This window comes from Miniopterus natalensis, chromosome 2, assembly GCF_054644295.1.
Source record: "Miniopterus natalensis isolate mMinNat1 chromosome 2, mMinNat1.hap1, whole genome shotgun sequence".
NCBI lineage: Eukaryota > Metazoa > Chordata > Mammalia > Chiroptera > Miniopteridae > Miniopterus > Miniopterus natalensis.
The window spans coordinates 155095461-155117935 of record NC_142082.1 but is presented as its reverse complement, the minus strand read 5'-3'; the positions used below and the strand labels follow the sequence as shown (position 1 = coordinate 155117935).

At 38.7% G+C, this 22475-nt stretch overlaps 1 protein-coding gene across 1 annotated transcript in view; it reads right to left on the bottom strand.

Moving 5' to 3' along the window:
* Positions 1 to 22475, bottom strand: part of ITPR2 (inositol 1,4,5-trisphosphate receptor type 2) — a 404038-nt gene that overhangs the window by 306392 nt on the left and 75171 nt on the right. Inside the window, exons 3-8 of the mRNA XM_087814750.1 lie at positions 12622 to 12737; positions 11767 to 11853; positions 9197 to 9355; positions 3837 to 3935; positions 3454 to 3537; positions 3009 to 3155 (exon numbers count right to left, since the gene is read on the bottom strand). Coding sequence (XP_087670876.1) covers positions 3009 to 3155; positions 3454 to 3537; positions 3837 to 3935; positions 9197 to 9355; positions 11767 to 11853; positions 12622 to 12737 — 692 coding nt within the window. The remainder of the gene's footprint in view (positions 1 to 3008; positions 3156 to 3453; positions 3538 to 3836; positions 3936 to 9196; positions 9356 to 11766; positions 11854 to 12621; positions 12738 to 22475) is intronic.

The window sequence follows — 22475 nt, the reverse complement described above, 5'->3', positions numbered from 1 at the left end:
AACTTGATCACCATTGATCCCAGACTAATAACTATCCCGCACATTAGTAGGTCAAGCAACAACAGTACAACTCCCTAGGGAATAATTTGGAGATAAAGGAAGGTGTTTTCGTTTATAACAGTGACTTTGGAAGGATGCTTTTGGCACTAATAGGCAGTGGCCAAGACATTACACAGCCTGCAATTCACAGGAGAGTTCAGCACGTGCTAACTATTGCATGTGGCCCTCAGGACCATCCCACCCTTCGCCTTTCTATGCTTCCCTGTATTGCACAGGCTGGAAGCCTGGCTGTCAGGGTTTTGGAGATGTTCCATTAGAATGGAAAGCAGAGCAAAGTAGAAGAGAGGCTCCTCTTCGGGCTCCAGGGAAGGTGCTGGCAGCTGCCTGGTGCAGACTCCACAGGGCGGGGTTCGGACTCCCACAGGGTGGGGTGCAGGCTCGTACAGGGTGGGGTGGGTGAGGTCTCCCAAAGCACAGGAGGAGAAGCCTGCAGCTCAGAGCGGGGATAGTAGTGGGCAACTGCACTGCAAGATCCTCATATAAGACCACTGTTGCTCACCCATTTTCCACACCCAGTCCTTCCACTAACACTGAAACCTAATTTCCTATATTAAATACCTATTTTCTTGAAACACCTGGTGCTCAGGCTTCCTGACTGATACAGCACATCACAGAGAAATGTGTCCCAGCCTACCTCCTTCAAATCTCCTACAGAAAGAAACCTACCACAAATATAAACTAGTAATACTTTGATGTATAATCATACTAAAAAGTTTTTACATCAAGTTATATGAAGAGTCCAATAATTTAAGAGAAATACCCTATGAAGAGAGAAGCGTAAATAAATTCAAGACATTTCTAAATTATTGAATAATCTATTCACTCTCTCCCTTCTGACTGCTCAATGGGTTATAGCATTTCCAACTATGCATTTTGTTGAAATGGATTTCAGTGCAGTGGTACAGTTACAGCAAAAGCTATAAAACTAATAGCAAATATATTGGAAAGAGGATTCAAAACTCCTTTTCGCAGACTTAGAGGCAAACATCAAATAGGCAGACACACATGAAAGGCAAAGAATTCACTGTATAGGGAAGTCACTATATGGCCTTTTTATCACTGTATGTCACTAATAAAGTTTTAAAATAATATCTCAATTTATTGCTATCACTATATATATTTTTTTAATTTTCAGAGCACACTGACAAGAAATGTATGGTGTGGAAATACATATTTTAATTATGAATTTATTTTCAGGTAACTTATCTTTCAGTTTTGCCAGGATAAGAGAAGTTATCAGGTGGAATTATTGGGTGGTGCCTGTTTCCCCTAACACCTTCTCAATTCCCTGCCACCCCCTGAGGGATATGGTCTCTCATGAATGCCACAGACTGAAAGTATGCCTCAATGTGTAGTGAATTTCAATAGAAAATATGTTCTTTGTGTTATTTCATCTCTATTAAAAACCATGTCATAACTTAGAGAATTATTTTTATTACATTTATAATTAAGGCTCAGCTCATTTGCATAAACATCATACTTCTTCATTTTCTGTTTTAATAGTCTGTAATTTTCCTTATTATCCCGCTTTCAATTACGGTTATTTGCCTCTTTTTTAAATCATGTACAAATAAGTCTGTTCTGTTATTACTTCTCCTAACACTAGTTAATTTAGGGCCCACATGCACCCCTGCTCTCTCAATTTCCTGTGCTCATACAGAACGCTGTTTCATCTTCTCCGTTTACCACTTCTCTCATCCATCAAAGACAGGAATAAATATAATATCTTCTAGAGTAGGTATTTACATGTTGAATAGTATTTTATTATAAACTATTTTCCTTTTATTTCTCCTTCATATTAGAATTTGGGCATTTTATTAATTTTTAATCATGAGAATATAAAGGTATTATTACCTATGAATTTCATTTTAGGATGTTAAAGGAAGTGTCAGAGAATACATGCTGTAAAGAGGGAGTGATGGGTTTAAAGTGGTTGAGAACCACTGTATGAGCCTGGATGTCCATTAAATCAAGACAGAACTTATCAGATGTTGGCTTATTTATAAGCGATTATGCATATCTTATCTCCTCCACCGTACAGAAAGGTTCTGTAAAGAAAAATCCAAATCTTACATTTTCTTAATTACTCTACCATATTGGGACATTTAAAAAATACTTTTTGAAGGTTGAATAAATTCTTAACTATGGGTCTCCTCACCCCAATAGAAATAAATGGCATCCCCAGAAGAACTAAATAGCCTTTGCAGCCCGGCCGGCGTGGCTCAGTGGTCGAGCATCGACCTATGATCCAGGAGCTCTCAGTTCGATTCCTGGTCAGGGCACATGCCCGGGTTGCTCGATCCCCAGTGGGGGGCATGCAGGTGGCAGCCAATCAATGACTCTCTCATCACTGTTTCTCTCTCTCTCTCCCCTTCTCCCTTCCTCCCTTTGAAATCAATAAAGACATACTTAAAAAAATTTTTAAAAAATAAATGGTTTTTGCAGTAACTGTAGCTCTGATGTTCACTTAAAGTGAGTCACCCTACTCCATCTTAACTCCAATGTCATTTAAGGCACATGGCCTTCGGTCTTATCTTGACAACAAACATTTCACAATGGGTTTTTAAAAAGCAAAATCAACTGGGGAGAGGGATGGGACGGGGTGGAACGGGTCACTGGAGAGAAAAAGGGACATCTGTAATATTTTAAACAAAAATAAAATTTAAAAAAAAAAAAGTACAACTGAAAAAAATAAAATAAAAAGCAAAATCACATATATGCCTATATTAAATGAGAGAGAGAGAGAGAAGTACCCCAGAGAAGACAGGTAAAGGAAGTAGTAACTGTTCAAACTGGTCCCAGCAATGAGGAGGTACAAGTCAGTTCACAGAAATTATTGTCTCATTGGTCTATCATAAATGAAGCCTTTAACAGTAAAGCAAGCAGCCTATTGAATCTTGTCTTATTAATATAAATATTTACTAAAAGCCAAATGATATTTCACACACCTCTATTTCCCAGAGTGCTTTAGAACTGGTAGCAGAAGTAGCTGATTGACGCAAGGTCGTACGGAGGAAAATGTGCTGTTTTTTCTCATATTCATCACAGGTCAGAAACTTCTCTTGCTCTGCATGAAACAACCTAACGACGTCACCCTAGAAAAGCAAGTCAAGAAAACTGTATTGCCAAGAAAAGTCTGACCGTGAGACACAAGAAGCAGGTGCATCTTTCTAGTTCTGATACTCTACTTGGCTTTTAATGATTATTTATACATTTCAAAATAAAGGAGGGGAAACTCAATGAAACACATTTAGTGAGTATATAGTAAGTCACATTCTAGGTTTACAGCCACACTCTGCACAATGAACACCAGTGAATGCACAGGTGTTGCATCCAGAAGTTAAGTAAAACTGCCTTGGATTCTTATAGCAAATATGTGTAGCACATACTTACTCCTTTCAGCACATCCTCTCGATATGAGCTATATTTCATGAATAAAGTGATTTTCCAGCTAGTGTTGCAATTAACAGCATTCACCTATTAATGAAGAAATGTCCAGTTATAAGACTACAGATTCCATGTTATACTAGAAATTATTACTTCAACTAGAAAAGGCGAAGAAAGACAACTTTGGGCAATGAGGTAGGTATGTCAACACAAATGTCTTCAAAGGACCATCTAAAAAGAGCAATAACTAATCATAATCTATTTTTACCTCAGGAGCATTAATTAGCATCACTGGAATAAAGCTTATGAGAACAGTGAAAGAAACTATATACCTTTTTCTTCTCTCATGAGAAAATCAACAAAGGCATTTGCTCTCCTCCTGAACTTACCTCTTTGCACCCTGGGTTATCGAGAAGCTCTATGTTGCTTGCATGTAGTGGCTGTCCCGCATTCACAGGCATCAAAACAACTTTATCTCCGACAACAATCTAGGAATTAGAAATAAGGTGCAATTAAAACACTGCATGGATCTTTGGTGTTGTATTTGAAGCTGAAAATAGCTACACAAAAGTCCTCCTTATTGACCTAACATCTGGCCTGTTATTCCTCCATACACATTTTAGTTCAATTCTTTTTCTCTTTCAGGTAAACCTCTTCTGATAAATGATCATATAATCATGCCCCATTGCGCCCATCAGTGTGAATTCATAAAGCTAGTGTAGGCCCTTTTCTTCTCAGTGTCCCATTTCAGTTAGAGCTTTCTTAACCTCAATAAGTAGGTCATTATTCCTCCCCATGCAGTACTATGCTATGAGCACACAGATAGAGTGAACACATCTGTCACAAAACCAATCTACCTAAATATTAGAACCACTTCAAGTAGAAGCAGATAATGATATACACTTGTATTATCTCCGAAATCAAAAAAAGACCCGCTGAATTTGATCTTACCTATCATCTCAGAAATTTATGAAACATTTGAAAGTCATCTGGATTCAGGAAATGCCGCATTAGGTATGACCTTGTAAAACTATGTTTACTGTTTGGGCCTTGGGCACCTGGTTCAATTTTACTGCTCTTAATCCTGCTGTTCATTATTAGATTAAAATTAAAATTGGTTATGGGAAAAATACTCTACAGAACTAAGTCTAAGTTGATTGTTTTTATTTATGCTATTACTATCTGCTTTATCTTCAAGTACTTTCATTTGTAACTCAAAATATGGGGAAATTAAGTTCTGCTTTCTTAATGATAGTAACAAACAGTTTAACTTTAGAGATAGTAAAGTTACTTCTGTTGTTAAGTTCTATTAAAGACTTACTTCTGTAGTACCTACACTCTCATTTATAGAATTGCTCACCATCTCAAAAATGAAAACAAATACCTTCCCTTTGCATATTTCACAACTGAATATTAGAATAAATTAGTTTGATAGATAACTGAAAAACAAATTAGGACTTAGACAACAATAAACAGAACTTCGCCCTGAATCTTAACCTAGACCAAGACATTAAGAAATATAATTTCGCACTTTTAATACAAATTAACCTTTTATAGATTATATACAGGAATCTACATTCACATATGGTACTGTTGTCACATGTCTGGAGATTCAAATATGATAGAGAAGCCTGAAGCTCAGTAACCGAGGAAAGGAAGATTGTTCTTTGGTTTGCAGAAATCGCTTCTACACATCACCCTGCCTTTTAAGTCGATCATCAGTCAGATAATGTGACTCGCAAAGACCCGTCATAGAAGCTCTCTATGTGCAGACAAGAAAAGATCAACAAGAAAGAATGTTGAATGAGAGGATGAGGGGACAGAGCTGGGCTATTTTTGTGTTAAAAAAAAAAAAAAAGGAGGGAATAAAAGTATATGCATCAGAAATCCTTCTAGTGGTTAACTGGAAGAGGGGTGGGGAACTGGGGAGATGGTTAAAAGGTTAGAAGACTTTTCACAATGTATCTTTATATTGTTTTCTATTTTGAACCATAAATTGGTAATTTTTACAAATGAAAAATAGACAAGAACATACAAAAGTCAACATGACATAAACATATTTCCAACATCCCCAAAAAACAAACAACAACAAAAAAAAACAATTTGTTATTGCACATGACACCAAGGCAGCTCTAAGTCTCAGCCACGTGTAAGTCCAAGTGGTCATCCATGCTAGAAATAGTGGGACCTGATACCACATCCTGCCAGTGCTACATCTGGTCTTCCAATTTCTTAAAGAACAGTTGGGCTTGGTTTACTATGTCATTTTTATCTGAACCAAAGTAAATATTAGCCAATAAGCTGCTAATGTAATTCAATATTTTAGCTATGTCCTTCCAATTAAAAGAATATTTTTAGTTGAGCCAATATTCACTGTTCTAAGTCTTCCTGTTTTACTATAGTTGTTTGTAAGCTTTGAGCCAATCCATATGTTACATGTACCTCAAAATATCACCCATAATGACTTATATATTTTTAAGAGACCAGCCACATAGCCACAGTGTTCCAAACTCCAAGGTGTCATAAGAACGGTATTCATGAGGAGACTCTAACATTAATTCACTGATCTCAGGTTCTCAGTCATGTTCCTGATGATTACTTTGACTAACCAAGCCGGATAAGACTTTCAAATGAAAAGAACAGTATGCCAATCACAAGAAATAAAAAGAACAGTAAGATATGGCAGGAAGAATACAAAAGAGGGTGAGAAATTGTTCCTATTCTCAAAGAATGCACACCTAATTAGATAACTTGGTAAATATGGAAATTGGTGATTTTCTCAAAAGAGTGCAGCCTGGAGCCTGATCCACTATTGGAAGTCAGGTGCCTCCTGAGAAGCTATTAAACACAGAACTGGAGAATCAAGTGATTTTCTGCCACATCACATTCTCTCTAATTCCCAAATTTCTTAAAAAAAAAATTGCAACACCAAAAGCACTTCTGTTGATTCTACATAACAGCCATGTGAGATTCAAGCTGGATTTTACTGAAAATGAAGACTATCCTAATGCCGTTAGCAGCTACCCTTCTATTGAAGTGGTACCTGGTATGGTGAAAAGAACATTGCAGTAGAAACCAAAACCAAAACTTTGCAGTAGAAACCTTAGTCCTGCCTTTGCTATAAATCAAGGCATCTAGTTTCCAAACATAGCAAAAACTACTTGCGATTTGAAGAGTCTCTCCCTAAGAGTTGAATTTTTCTCCTCATTGAAAGAAGCCTGTCATTTTCTCACTTTTAAAATGTACCATCATGGTAAAGAACTAATTCTTCTTAGCTCAAAGCTGAAAATAAAAAATTAACTACTCAGTCATGGGAAGATAAATGAAAATAAAATATTTATGTACTCTGCTCAGGGCTGTCCCCAGGGTATTTCTAACTACTCAACAGCAAGCAAGGGCTTCTACAGAGCTGAAAGTTGAGGAATCCATGAATCTATTTCCCCCAAAACTATCCCACAATTCTGTAAGACAAAGGTGCTCTTAAATGGTAGAAACCATTAATTTTTGAAGATATGAGCATTTTTCTCCCCAGCCTCATTGCTGCATTTCATTTCAGTCACCAAGCATCTTGTTGGATACCTACAACCTAAAAGTAATTGCTAGCCCGGCCGGGCGTGGCTCAGCGGTTGAGCATCGACCTAGGATCCAGGCGATCGGGGTTCAATTCCCGGTCAGGGCACATGCCCGGGTTGCGGGCTCGATCAATGACTCTCTCATCATTGATGTTCCTATCTCTCTCTCTCCCTCTCCCTCTCCTTTCCTCTCTCTGAAATCAATAAAGATATATTTTTTTTTTAAAAAGTAATTGCTAAATGGTAAAATATAACTTGAAAGGTCCTTTGAACTTCGTAATTTCCTCTTCTTAGTTTAATATGCTTTTAAAGAAAACCAGTAAATATATTAGACTACTTGTTATGAAGTGACTACATCCGCGTTTGCCTCCAATAAAATACAGTAGGCTTACATTTCAGGACAAAATGCTGCCTATCCCTAGGGAAGAAAGCAAGCGTTGCAATACAATTATTTATGTGGCAAACACAGGGCTGTGGTTGTGCTTATACTTTCACAGCATCTTAATCACATACGAAAGCTATACAGTGGTGAGCAACAACAGTGAGCCACTGCAGCAAACAGCAATGCAGGAGGTTGTTTTAGCCATGCTTTATGGAGCACATCTATACCAAAAGAATTTCTACTGCACCTAACAATTACCATGTCCACTTTAACCAAGATGGAGGGTTTGGGTGGTGGTTTGTTTTTATTTCCCCCATACAACTAATTATCTAAAATAGTTCATTACATTCAACTCTCGACCCTCTGAAGGCATTTAGAAGCAGGGAAAGGAACAGATAGAATAAATAAATAGACAGGATAGAGTGCATTAATAAAACCTACAGCTAATCTAATGGCCTGATTTATCCAATCATTTCATAGCATTCCTTCAGAGCTTAAGCTCAGGTTTTGATTGTTCAGACGTTTAATTTTCACTGACCACCTACAGACAGGGCCACTACTCACTAGGGGGCTAGAGAGCGGAACAAGCAATATAAGAAAGGGAATGTTGTTCACAGACATAATCAGTCTCTGAATAATGGAGAGTTGATTGTAATTAACTACCTACTAAAATTAAAATATATATCATGCCCACAGCACACATCACTTGATGCAAAAGAGAAAAAAAGTAACATTTCTTGAGGAATCAACACAAGACTTGAAGTGCATTCCATCCCTGCATGCCATGCTTCACGCAAACCTTACCGAAGGAGGATGTCACCAGATAACCTATTAACAAATTAAACCATGAAGCTTGCATCCTGTGGAATAGACTTTGTACTTCAAAATTCACTGAAAACAGATTCACTATAAAAGAAGACATTTCCAAGATAAGAAATATCCAACACATTTAAAATATAATTGAGAAAAGCTATCACAATAATTATATTTTTATATTGTTCTGAACTTATGATGTTCTTTTTTTTTCAATCTCAACTATTTTTCTTGATCACCTGTCCCAATATTTGCAAGGTCTTCTATTTAGGAAAGTTATTCAGTATTTACTATCAACCAGCATTTACTGTTACTGAGCATCTCCCATGTGCGAGGGACTATCACCTGCTACTTTATTACACACAAAAACATCATACTGTAGATCCTATGGATTCATTTCACATAATTTTTATTTTCTCTACTCCATAAAGTAGCAGAAAATATTTTAGCAACTGCCAAAATTCACATGACACAATGCACACATATTCCACCACGTATGCTAAATGTCATCAGCGAGCGGGTGCCAATCTACTGCTCCTCATACATTACACATCTATTAAGATGTATAGACTGTAAACGGTGGACCAGAGCGCCAGGAAATGGACCAGTGTCATGATTCACTGTGTTACACTATTGATTCAGAGGAGCAGGCACCATGTTCTAGGCAGAGCTCTGTTTCCTCACAGGCAGGCTCCCTCCCGATCAGGCAGAGAAGCAAACCCTCCCTCTCTCTTCTGAGGCGCAGCCAATATTAAGATTACTCAAGTTATTTGACACATATTCTAGCTAGAAGATGACATGAATTTGAACTTTGTCTTTTTACAATTCCTGAGCACAATCTGTACTACAATTAAGTGCTTTTATCCTATTAAAGATATCAATATAAAAATAGGTGGAAATGTTTACTTTATAGATTCTCTCACTTATTAAGAATGATCGTCTATGAACACATTATTTTTCTCTCAATTTTATATTTACATACATTGTCACCCTCGCTTCTCAGCTTCCAGAAGGGATGAATATAGAACCAAGACCCTTCGTTGCCGGCGGCGTCCAAGGACACGCGCATGGCATTTTTTTCCAGCAAGGCAGGCAATCTCTTGTTGACAGTCAGGTACTTGTTGCTCTTTATGTGCAGTAGCTGCAGGGAAAAGACACAGATCACCACCTCATCCGGGATCTCCTCTGGTAAATGCACGTGTGCATTCATACATATGTCATATGCCCACATAACACAGCTTGGGGTAGGGATTAAACAAAGGTCTTTTCAAACTCCAAATTCACTAACTTTCACGGTGACTTCTTTGGATTTCTCCTCACTCACCTGCTTCATAATGAAATGGACACATGAGATACACCAGGAAGCACTTCTGACTGATTTTCATCTCATTACAAATAACAGAATAAAACCAGGCTTTCCAAAGGAGGCCTGGAAGTTCCCCCAAACCACATTCCTGCACAGCCACGAAAACAGAATATACTAAAGAAAAAACACAAAACTAAAATACTGTACCTACCGACCTAGCATTAATAACCATCCCTGCCCACAGGCAGCCCTAATCCTTCCCTTCCCCTGCCAGGAGGCCGGGTGCGCAGCCTGCAGGGCTGTACGGGGATGGTGAGCCCGCCCCTTCCCAGACGAGCACAGAAGCGCCATATCTTAGATATTTTTTGCATTCTATGGACAAAATTTTTCAACAACATTATTTTACTGAGTAGGAAAACTAACACAAATAGCCTTCCTCTCCATTATTACAATCATTTCAAAAAAGAATGGTCATCTTAACACAATGTAAGAAGACAAATACCTCAAAATAAAGAGCAATGCTTTAACTGGAAAAAAAAAAAAAAATCAGCTTTTTAAAAAAACTCGTTATCCTTGGATCTCATTTTACCATTTAACCAATGAAAACCCTCACGGCCAACCCCACTCCTTTGGGACCCACCATGTTAGATGGGGCCCACGGCTAAGCCCCGAACTGACCACACAGACCTCTGCACTTAAGTTCTTGACAAGAAACAAACTCACATGCTGGCACTTAATTTAATCAAAACTTGGTTAGGGACATGCAGTCCTTGGTATCACATAATCTATCATTAGATTAACTCATACATTCAGGGAACTGCAGACCAAGGCACCCTCATCTTGTCCCATCAGAGAACTGCTTTGATTGCCCTACGCTCTGGCATTTTGCCATCGGCTAATAACAAAACATCAGGAATATTATTTTGTAAAGAGCGCTATAAAATGCCTCATTATAGTATTTATTGCAGGGAAGTTGTTAAGGCTACTGTTTACTATATTAAGCAGTGTCCCCTTTATGAGAGCCCACGGAGAAATACTGCTGGGGTCGTCCTCCTGGGAATGTCTGTGCTCCTAGGCCTCTGACGTAGGTCCATGCATGGGCCTCCTAGGCGAATGCTGTAAGATACTACACTTCCCTCATGGCTACGTGGACAAAAAAGGGGCTCTGAGCCAAAGTTACCAAACTTTACAACCTGGTTTGGTTTGGTTTTGCTTTTATTTCTTTTTTAAATTTATTTTTATTGCTGAAAGTATGACGGATGTCCCGTTTTCCCTCTTTTGCCCCTCTCCACCCAGCTCCAGCCCCACCCGAGGCCTTCACTGCACCATTGCCTGTGTCCATGGGCTACGCATGTATGTCCTCTGGTTAATCTCTCCCCCACTGTCGGTTCCCTCTGAGATCTGTCAGTCTGTTCCATGCTTCCATGTCTCTGGACCTATTTTGTTCGCCAGTTTATTTTGTTCATTAGATTCCACATATGAGTGAGATCATGTGATATTTGTCTTTCTCTGACTGGCTTATTTCACGTAGCATAATACTCCCCAGGTCCATCCATGCTGTCCCAAAGGGAAAGAGATCCTTTGACAGCCTGGTTTTTATAAACATTCCTCACCCCTGACTTGAACTTATTTGTTCAACTATTATTTTCCCTTTGACCCAGGTGCCTCATTTATTTCTATTTTATTGTGTTATGTGGTGTTTCTGAAAATGCCTTGCATTCTTTTTGGAACAAGGTGGGGCATATATTAACAAATAACCAAGTAAAAGTCTAATAAATCTAAGTGAAGTACAGGAAAGGAATGCATCGGTGTGCACACTAATTGAAACAGAAGATCTCCTAATAACAAGTCAAGGATGACTTCCATCTAAAAGTATAATTTGAAAACTTTTCTCTCTCTACAAAATGAAAAGATAAAGGTTCATATGTTACACGTTAGTTCCATTAATACTAAAGGGCTATTTTATTACAGGCCTTTAGAAATTATGTTTCCCCATCTCCTTCCTTTTGATGCAGTAACTTGTACATACATCTAGGGAAGTTCACTTCTTTATGTGTATACAGCAGACTTATTCCCAAACACACAGAAGAGTGTGCTGAATGTCAACTGAAAATATCACATCTATAATCCCCACCAAAGAACAAACTATTGTATCCCAAAATCTTAATGCTATTTGGAATTCCTACCAAATGCAAATTACCCACAAAATATTTACCCCTTCTAAGGGAAAGTAAATTGGCACTTACTTGTATAACATTACTGTATTTCACGATTTCTCCCAAGAGTTTCTTATTTTCTGATTCATTTTGTTTTTGTTCCAGTTCTGCAGCATGCTATAAAATGATTTTCAAATATTCAGTGTGGAAACATAGCAAACAGAATACAGTAAGAGACAAAGAAATAAGAGGGTTTTCAGAACAAAGAGAATAAAGAATACGGCCATGAGTAAAACAGGCTGGTTGCTTTACTCTTTGTGTTTGGGGTAGGGGGGCAACAATGAAATATATGATTTTAATATAGTGTGTGGCCAACAATATCTTGGGATGCTTTTATGTTGGAAATTTCAGAGAAGTCCTAGGCTCTGTGGTCTTATAATTACTTTCAGAAAGAATATTGCTAGAGAAACCAAACAGAATAGTAGATGAATTTCAAAAGTCTCAAAATACATTTTCAATTCTGAAAGTAACGGAAATTTTAATGACACAAATTAAGTCCTTCAAGTTTACACTCAGCCCAAATCAAAAACACCAGACTTTGTTTTTTTCCAGTCTTTCAAAAAAAAAAAAAAAATTAAGTACTATGCCAAGTAAAATGTAACTGGATCGGATATTCCTACAGAGATTCTGAATTGGTTTCCAGTTGGATGTGAATCTCTGAATTCACCTGGCACACCCTAAAAAATAGCAGGGATGTATCACCTACATGCCAGGAAATCAGTAGTCACACCCTGTAACTTAGAAGTCCCTTCCAGTTCCAATGTGTTGCTGTAGCTAGTCTAAATCTCCGTGTACTGAGTGAAATCATGAAGCTGTGAAACAGATCTTTCGTTATTGCTGTCCCTGGCCTAGCCTAGGCCAGACAAACAGAAACCTGGCGCTTACCTGTAACTTCTTCAGCAAGGCCGCCTCCGTGTGGTTCCCTTGCTTGGCTTGCTTAGCTTTCCAATATTGTTTCTGGGCAGAATATCGATTCATCGGGCACACCTTAAAGAGGCAGTCTACGACAAAACAACAGACAAAACCACTGTAACGAAGAGGACCAGCATTTCCCAGATTTTCCTTTAGCCTAGCGCTGGAATCCTGGAATCCCCAAGAATAAAGAACATTCAAAGGTCACCTGGTCCATCCTCTAGCCAACTCTTAAATTCCCTCTGTCACAACCTGTTTAAATAACCTTTCAGACTGTGAAAATACCCCTTTCTTCGTTACTTTAAGTTTCTTAAAGGACATTTTTAGCTAGCGTAATTTATAAAGAAATAAAACAAGGTAACCATTATATTAGAAGCACCTTTTAATTATAATGGAGGGTCTGGTCTCAAATATTAAATAAAATGACATTAGTGACTTTCACTGCCCTGTGTGACCTTGCACAATTAATTACTTATTCATGGTATGTATCTTTGACAGCAAAGTGATGCAAAAAAATAGAAACGATCACAGCAATTACATTTCAGTCATCCATTCCCCAAGTTTCCACAGATGTGGGAGGAATATGGTACGAAAATCTGTGATACAGTATGTTAAAATTGGGGGCAGGGGGACAAAACAAACAAAGCTAAACCAAGATTATAGTCCCAAGTCTACCATTCAATATCAAGATAGGATATTATAGTGGAATGATATAGTGATATCTGTAAGTCAAAAGGCAAAAAATATTTTTCCCTTTTAATGAGGAAAATGGAAGCTTGACTAAAGAATGCTTCCAATGTTAATGGTTTTGCATGTTTGTGAAATGGATTACAACCAGATGAAAGGTCAATTCCAATATTCTTTTATAAAGGAGTAATGATAGAAAAAATCTAAACATTATTTCATTTTCTTACCCCCAAGAATGTATGAATTCAATACAACAAATTTATTTTGGTTGCTGTGTTAATATTTATGATCAGTCTCATTTTTCAAAGATGTATCACAAAAATAAAATTCAATCAAATCAAATATCCATTTTAGCCACATCCTTGACTATAACTATGCAAGCTCATTCCATTTTTCTCTTTAAAAGTAATTATAAAATTAAATAATGGACTTGATATATTTTCAAATCTTATTTATGGTTATAATGGCATAAATAATAAAAATTATGACTGTAAATTTTAAAGAAATTTTTAAATTCAGAAGAAATGACTCCTATAGCTTATAATTATAAATACAAATTCTATTGATTGACCCTTCCCTCCGCCCCTCATAAACACACAATAATTAGAAAACTAATTATTACTTTATGGTTTAAAAGTTATTGATGTAGATATATAAATATTTTATAAGCAGCGGCAAACAGACACCTCTAACTGCTAAAAGTAGGGTGAGAGACCATCACAAATACAATATGACACAAGAATCACACGTGGGCACGTGTGTGAGAACCAAATAACTAGACCTAAAAACTGTTTCCTTGGTAACATATCTTATAAGCTCTAGAAATTATTTCCTATATACAGCCACTACAAAGAAACTATACAAATTTTTTTTAAGAACAAATATAGAGGCTGTTTACAGATATCCCCAAAAGAGTACTCCCAATTTAATGCAGACTATTTTCACTATCCTATATGAGGCAAGTAACCAAACTCTACATTGTCTTTGTGCAGCAAAAATACAAATTCTTATTTAAGTAGAAATGAACTTGCCCGGCCGAGCGTGGCTCAGCGGTTGAGCATCGACCTAGGATCCAGGCAATCGGGGTGCGATTCCCAGTCAGGGCACATGCCCGGGTTGGGGACTCAATCAATGCCTCTCTCATCACTGATGTTTCTATCTCTCTCTCCCTCTCCTTTCCTCTCTCTGAAATCAATAAAGATATATTAAAAAAAAAAAAAAGAAAGAAATGAACTCTAATCTGCAGTCTACACTACTGACCTTCATGTATGAACTGAAAAGAGAAAAACTGGGTTCTCCATTACTTCAAATTCCTAATTGAGTTCATTAGAAATGCTCCTTTGAGAGAGAAAATGGTTTTCCTAAATTCTGGACCACCCCAGTAGCACTCCTAATGAGTGGTGTCTTTGGGTAGCTAGCAAAGAAAGTGTGTGTGTGTGTCATGATCCCAACTGTTGATGCTGAAGTTATTGTGAAGTGAAGCTACACATTCCGCCAACCCAGGCGTACTGGCCAGGTTGTGCTGCTGGGTGCTAAGACCCAGACCCTCTCCTCAGAAAGCTCGCAGTCTGGTGGGTAAGACAGCCATCTACCATGTGTTCAGGTTTCACAATGGAACTCTGGGGAGGTGCTGCTGGGCACAAAGATGCAAGTGGCCAGCTTCACCAGGGAAGGCCAGAAAACTTTTCCAAAGGAGAAGGCACAAGCCAAGTTTTAAGGGACCAATTCGAATTCACCACATTGCCAAGAGGGTTCAAATGCTCCGAGGGAGGGACATTCCAAACAGAGCCAAGGGGGTACAAAGGCAGAGAAGGTAATGCTGAGGGACCCGCTAACCTTGCAGGGCAGCTATGGCCCAGGCTGCGAAATGAAAACGGAGTGGTTTGCTGAAGCCAGGGTCTGCAGAGGGCCAGGTGCTAGGCTACGGAGTATGGGCTTTATCTCATGGAGAATCTCAAACACCATGTGAAAGGTGATGTGAACAAACTGGCGAGAAGACCAGCACCAAAGCCAGCGTGCCAAGAGCCTGGCCCACGAGGATCTAATCCGTTAGATTGGGGGGAGAGGGGTGCTGAGGGAGAGGGAAAGTGAAGGTGGCCAAATGAACAAGCTTCTACCCACTCTGAGATACAAAGCCTTCGATTTCAAAAGTCCTTTCTGTTTGCAGGGCCTTAGCTTCATGGTCCCCTTCAGCAACTCCCCACAGGTGGCATCTCATTTTATTTATATTACTGTAAATAACCAATCTGTTTCTAATAGTCCTACTATTGCAGGACTATTTTGGTTGATGGGAGACAGCATAGGGCATACAGACTTCTGTAAAAGTGCTTATGTTGATGGTGGTGGTGGTAAATGGTGTGTGTGTGTGTGTGTGTGTGTGTAATTCTCTCTGCCCCTTTTAGGAAAAACAAAATCACCTGGTCTTGGACTAGTCACATACTTTGTCTGATTCTCTATTGCGTAATAAAAGTGTTAATAATAGCTGTCATGCCTAATTCACAGAGCTGCTGAGATACGCACAAAAGATAATCTATGTGAAAGTACTTGCTCTATGAACTTTAAAGCCCTGTGATACATGTAAGGTATTATTATTATTATTAATATTGCTTCATTTGTTCAACAATAGCCTAAGATTAAGAGATGATTAAACCCTAACAGAGCTCTCAACAAAGAGCAACAAAAAGCAGAGTTGTCACAATAAACTTGAACATAAACCAAAAGTGCCTACTTCACAAGGTGTTAGCCCCTTTGGTTTAAGATGCCACAGTGTGTTTTGTATAAAATTCCCAAATACCCTGAAACAGCACGGCAGTGAGCAATGGATGCAATCTCCATTACCCTGAAATATCTTTTAACATGCGGGCACAGTCACTGACACCTGCCTGGGTGGAGCCCCAAACAGGCCTCCCACGTTCTCCCCTCAAGCGGGAATCCAGCTGTCTCAGAGCCATCAGCCCGCATCCACCCTCTGCACCCGGCTTCCAACACTAGCTCTCTAACCCTGGCCTCCTCATTCTCTGACATTAAGGTATAGAAGCTGCTAACAAATAAGTGTTAGAGAGGTTTCCAATCAGAAAGCGGCCCAGTGTCATTGTTAATTAGGTAACAATAATCTCTTCAGCATTCCAAGGCTCACAAAATAACCAAAGAGGAAAGACTGGCCTCACAGAGCACACACCAAATTCAAGGAAGTCATTCGAGTTAATTTTTTTTAAAAGCTTAACCGAAAGACCTGAGACCAAGAATTTTGCAGAATTCCCGGAGTTCAGAAATGTCAGAAATCTGATCAAATGTGCTACGTTCAGTTCAGCAATATTAGAAGAACAATGCCTTAGAATTAGAACTTTTTCTTTTTTTTTCCAACCATGGAAGGAAATTCAGCCCCACAGAAGTGTTCGCTTTAAACTGAAAGCCACGGCAGCCTCTTCGGCCTGCTGACAAATGCTGGTGGAGGGAGGAAATACGAAAGCCACTCGAATGGTGTGGAGCATGAAACCCAAGGCATGTGACACTGTAACTCAAAGAACCAACCTTCCCACATGATTCATGTAAATTTGGCAGGAAACCAGTCTAAACCTCCACTTGCAATACCTATCTCTTTGCAGTGTTTTTGCTTTGCACCTATAAAAACGCTTTCTAAAATATTTGTATCTCAGGCAGTTTCTGCACCCGGAACTTTCTACAGAACTCCATTTGGGGCTATTATATGTAAAGTTCAAGTTATGCAGTGGCCAGCCACTTCCTTTGATAATTGGTGGAAGGAACACTTTCTGTTTCATTTCTCCTCCCTCCTAAGATTTAAATGAGGCAAGACATATGACACCATGAGCAAATGCCTATCACAAAGCCGGCGTTCAACAAATGGCTCTTTCACGGTGGCCTGTACAATTACCTCATACTGATTACAGGGAACATGGTTGCCAAGGGCTTTATTATCTCCACGTGGATAAAGGTGGGGAGGGCGGGAGCTGGAGCTTTTCTCTCTGTGACATAAACAGGACGCAGCAAAGTTCAGTGGAGACAATGGGACCTTCCCAAAGATAAAATAGAAAGTGGTAAGAAAACCCTCCCTAGGATAAGGGACAGCAGACAAGGGTAATTAGAATTCACAGTTGGTCGGGGAAGAGATACACATCCAATAGCCTAAAATATAACTGTAGCTCTGTTTTTCAGTTTTTCTAAGAAACATACTGGAACAGAGTGTTTGCAAAAAGTTCTTTATGCTTAGAGGTTAAAAAGGAATGTGTTCTCCTTAAGCATAGACACTTCTAACTAAACTCCCTCCTCTGATCCCAGCCTAAGGCAGGCATGGAGAGGGCGTCAAACAGGGACAGTGTCCTCTAGAATGCTCCAAAAGACAAAGAGAATCTATATTGCAGGTGTTAGGAAACATTAAAATGTATCACAAGACATGGGCAGGCAACCATGAAGACGGCAGAATAACTTCCTCTGGGCAAAAGTAGCTATTTTACCATGAAGAGAGAGAAGAGTGGCCTTGTGTAGTTACAGACTACTAAACGGTTAGAACTCAAAGGGGCTTCCGATGTTAAGACATCAATGGGAATGTTACAAAATCTTGCTCTCAGACATTAAATATCTGATTCATACATTAATGGGTAAATGCTCAAAAACAAATGAAACTTTATTATTTTGCTTCGTCTGGACTGGGGACAAAAAATAAAATTCAAATGCATTGATGCTAATTTTCATTTTTGGCAAGGATTAATTTTAGCATTAAGCAAACCATTTCACTAGACATAAGCGGAATTTCTATCAAAAATATCATAATGTATACTATTTCATTAATTTTCCCATTCTCAAAATGTAATATTAACACAGATAATCAAAAAATAAGCAGACTGATTCAGAAATCAAAATGCAAGTCTGTAAATCCTGTTACACAAATACCAAGTCCAAAAGAAAAGAAATGGGAATGAATTTACACATACATAAATGTATGTATATATACATATATACATACATATAGGCAACACATATATAATAGTTTATTTTATATATTTATTGGTATTCTTATTTATAACTATATGTTTCTATATCTATTACTTCATTTAATTCTTCTAAAAACACTTTGAGGTAAGCATTAGTTTTAACACATTGTATGCGGGAAACGTATTTATACATTTGACGTTGACTGGTAGTAGAGCGCGCGATGAAAACTACCCGCAAACAATGTGTTAATATGAGGAAAGAGAAACTCGGAACATTTTACCTAAAGTCTCAAAGCTAGTCTTTAGGTTTAATCCAAATCAATCTGTCTCTAAAGCCCGTCATCATAATTTAATAAAAGACACTCAATAATCCTCAAATTAAAACTTTTAAAAAATACATCTCTGTATAGTCACTGAAATTAAAACACACAACATGATAATCTAGCTGTCTCTGGTTTCATACCCCGAGACCTGCTGAACTTCTACAAGGGCCCAAAAATGTATTAGAAAGAGACTATCTGAATATCTGTAGCTATGACCTAATAGAAGTAGCAAGCTAGAAACACTTGGGCAGGGAATTTTACTGTCTCAGGTCCTCCACTTGGAAAGTAATGTTTTGAATAGCTGGACAATTAAACTGTTAATACAGGTAAATTAATTTTATAGAGATAGGCTTGTCTTTTTAAACCCATTTTAGCATGGCAATAAAAACTCCTGGCTTAAAGATTTTTTTAAAAAGTCTAACACAGACTATTTTATGCCATTATAGTTATGTACTAGAGATATTTAGATTGAAGAATTACTTGCTGTTCATTGTCTAGTGACTGAATTACTATTCTCATATGGGAGACCTAAAATAAAATCAGTTTCTTATGCTAGGTCCTCTGTGAGCAGAGATTTATCCTTAAGAATGAAAGAGACCATGGAGTCATAAACATCATTACTGCAGATTTACACCCAAGTGAGACTAGCTTTCTATTGATGATTACCACCAAAAAGCATCTACATCTACGGATAATTTAGGAGTCAATGGACAATAACTTTAGAGCAGTGTTTTACAAACTTTAACTGTACACGCCAGGTTTGTAACCCATTTATTTGGTCCTAATTAGCCTTTTTCACATGGAGTGGAATGGAAAGAAGTGGAATAGGGTGGGGTTGGGGTGCGGGGGTGGGGTGGAGTGGAGTGGAGTGGAGTGGAGTGGAGTGGAGTGGAGTGGAGTGGAGTGGAGTGGAGTGGAGTGGAGTGGAGTGGAGTGGAATGGGATAAGAAGGGAAATAGAGGGCACTGCAAGTAGCAAGTAGTCTTCCACGAAAACTTGTTTGGGAGGGATTGTGCATGTGTGTTCATGTACATGTGTATGTACATACATGATAGACTTCAATGTAAAATGTATTTCTTACTGACTGTGGTAGTAAAAAAATGAAGGTCACTATTTTCAAGGAATACACATATACACAGGTTAGGGTTAAAGGCAATGGAAATTTTTTTTAAACAGAGAAATCCTGTAGGCAAGGAAAGAGGAAACTGAGACAACCAAGTGAAATTTTTTTGCTCTATCAATGACTTTTGAAATCCACAAAAAACTATCCTGTTAGTAATTGACCAATAAAAGTGTTACATAGGCAATTACAACGGAACAGGAAAATGCTCTTTTAAAAATATTTCTTTTTTCAGACTCTGGTTGACCTCTACCTTTACTGGAGCATCCATCTCTCCAATGCTATCTTTTATTAGCTAACATGCTTGCACAGAAGTCTACATCCAACACCTATGATCTGTTGTAGGAAAGATGGTCAGAATCTGCAGAAAGAAACTCCTGCCAAGTTACCCTGGAAACAATCATTAGATACCTATTCTTTCTTCTCTGAAAGGCTTTACAGTCTGTTTCGTCTCCTATTAAGATGCAAATACCTGAAAAGGGAACACACTAAGATCTTGGTTCTGTTTACCACTGGAGACAGCTCCATGAGGGTGAGGTGGATGGTGCTGCAGATCTGGGGAAGGAACCTCTTAGAGTACTAACATCTGGCAAGAAGATGCAGAAAAGTTGTCTGTCAAATTTTCAGATGACACAGACAAGGGAGAAATAGCTAATTTGACATATAAAAATCTAGATTTTTCAATAATCTCTGCAGAACAAACATCAGCACAATTAAACTTCAAACAAGCTTAAATACGAAGTTCTGTGTTTCTGTTCAGAAAAAAAAAATGAACTGCTTATGCACATGATAGAGGGGAGCACCAGGGCTATTAACAGCTAATATTAGAGAGGGAGGAGCCTAGACCTTAGGCTTGAGCTCAACTTAATATAATTAACATGACCATACATCCCTGTGTGTGCCCAGGACAATTCTGGTTTATGCCTGTTACCTGTAGTTTGAAAGGCAAAGCAGTAAAATATTGAAAACTGAGATGTAGAAGGAAAGGTGGGGCTGCATATGAAAGCAGACTGGATATGAAAAGTAGGGAATGGAGAGAGAAGACAGCCAAGTAACTGATGCTGGAAACAGGACATTGGAAATAGAAGAAACAGTTGTCATTTTCTCCTCCCTTCATTTTTTTTGTCTTCTTTCTGATCAATTCTTCTTTTTAATGCCATAACTTAACGTCTGCTTAATGTTTCTTCCTCCATCCCTTAGGTTCTCCCTCATTCTGTGTCTTTTTTGCTTTAGTTCCTTCTGTCTGTTTTCCTAATCATTTTCTTCCTTTTACCTTCTCTTAGCTCACTCTTTCTCCAATATTTCCTTTATCTCTTCTCTGAACTTCTTTTCTTTCTCTCCTTTACATGATTGTAAAATTGTGCCTGAATTATATTGTTATTTTCTTCAGATAAGGTTACATCTTTTGTATTTCAAATAAAAATACAGATGAATAGGGCATTTCCTTATCAAAACTCTACTTAGCCCGGCCGGGCGTGGCTCAGCAGTTGAGCATCAACCTAGGATCCAGGAGATCACGGTTCAATTCCTGGTCAGGGCACATGTCCAGGTTTGTGGGCTCCATCCCGGTCGGGGATGTGCAGGAGGCAGCCGATCAATGACTCTCTCATCATTGATGTTTCTATCACTCTCTCCCTCTCCCTTCCTCTCTCTTCCTCTCTCTGAAATCAATAAAGATATTTTTTTTTTAAATCAAAAAAAAAAACACAAAAACTCTACTTAAAATTAAGTTGCAAAAGCAAAACACATAGATCTAACAGAAGACATGAATCCAGAATATAAAAAGTTTCCTTACAAATCAATTAAATAACACATACAACCCAATAAGATATGAACAGACACATCACAAAGAGGATATATAGAAGGCCAACGAGCATATGGAATGATCATCAACATTACTGGTCATTGGGGAAATGCAAATTAAAACTGTTAGCATAGGTAGCTAGATAATAATAAAGGAAGGGAGCAAAGGAAATCAGAAAGAAGGAGATACAACAAAAAGGCATATTATTAAGCATAATCAAGTAGGAAGCAGAAGCCTGCTTTGCTAGGAAGTTGCCGCATTCATAGGCACCCCAGGGGATTGCAGCATTGTCCTGCCGAGGTGATCAGAGCTCCTCCCTCCCCTGTAGAGGGAGGAAGGACAAGCTTCCCAATCTCCCCATGGTACAGCGGTCTGTACCTCCCCAGACCGTGGGGGGAGGTAAGCACATGGGCAGTAGAAGCCAAAATGAATGGAAAAGGGGGAGGTGCTTCTATGAGGCATGTGCAATAGGAGGCAAGATGGTGACCACAGAGGCCTGTCTGTCCAGCCTGGGAAAAGGGTCAGATTGGATAAGGGAACAGAACCCAAGAAGATCTAGGAAATAGATTAGATAGGGGGTTGGCCCAGCAGAAGCCTGTGAAAGATTGGGAAGTTGATTGGTTATTTTGAAAAAGCTCCTGGCCCTTCCATACCCAAGATTATATAATCCCAACTAACAAAAATCTCTCTCTCTCTCTCTCTCTCTCTGTCTCTCTCTCCCTCGCCAGGTAACACGCACTCACCTTGTTCATTAGCACACCTTCTCTCCATAGCAACCATGTGGCCCTAGCAGCCCAGTGGCCAGCAGCCATGCGGACTTCAAGCAGGCCCCAAGCCCACCCTCAGTACCGAGCACAGCAGCACCAGCCAGCCAGCGCGCAGCCAAGAACTGGACTAAGCTTTGCTATAGACTAAACTTTCGCATGCACAGCGTATCTGGACAT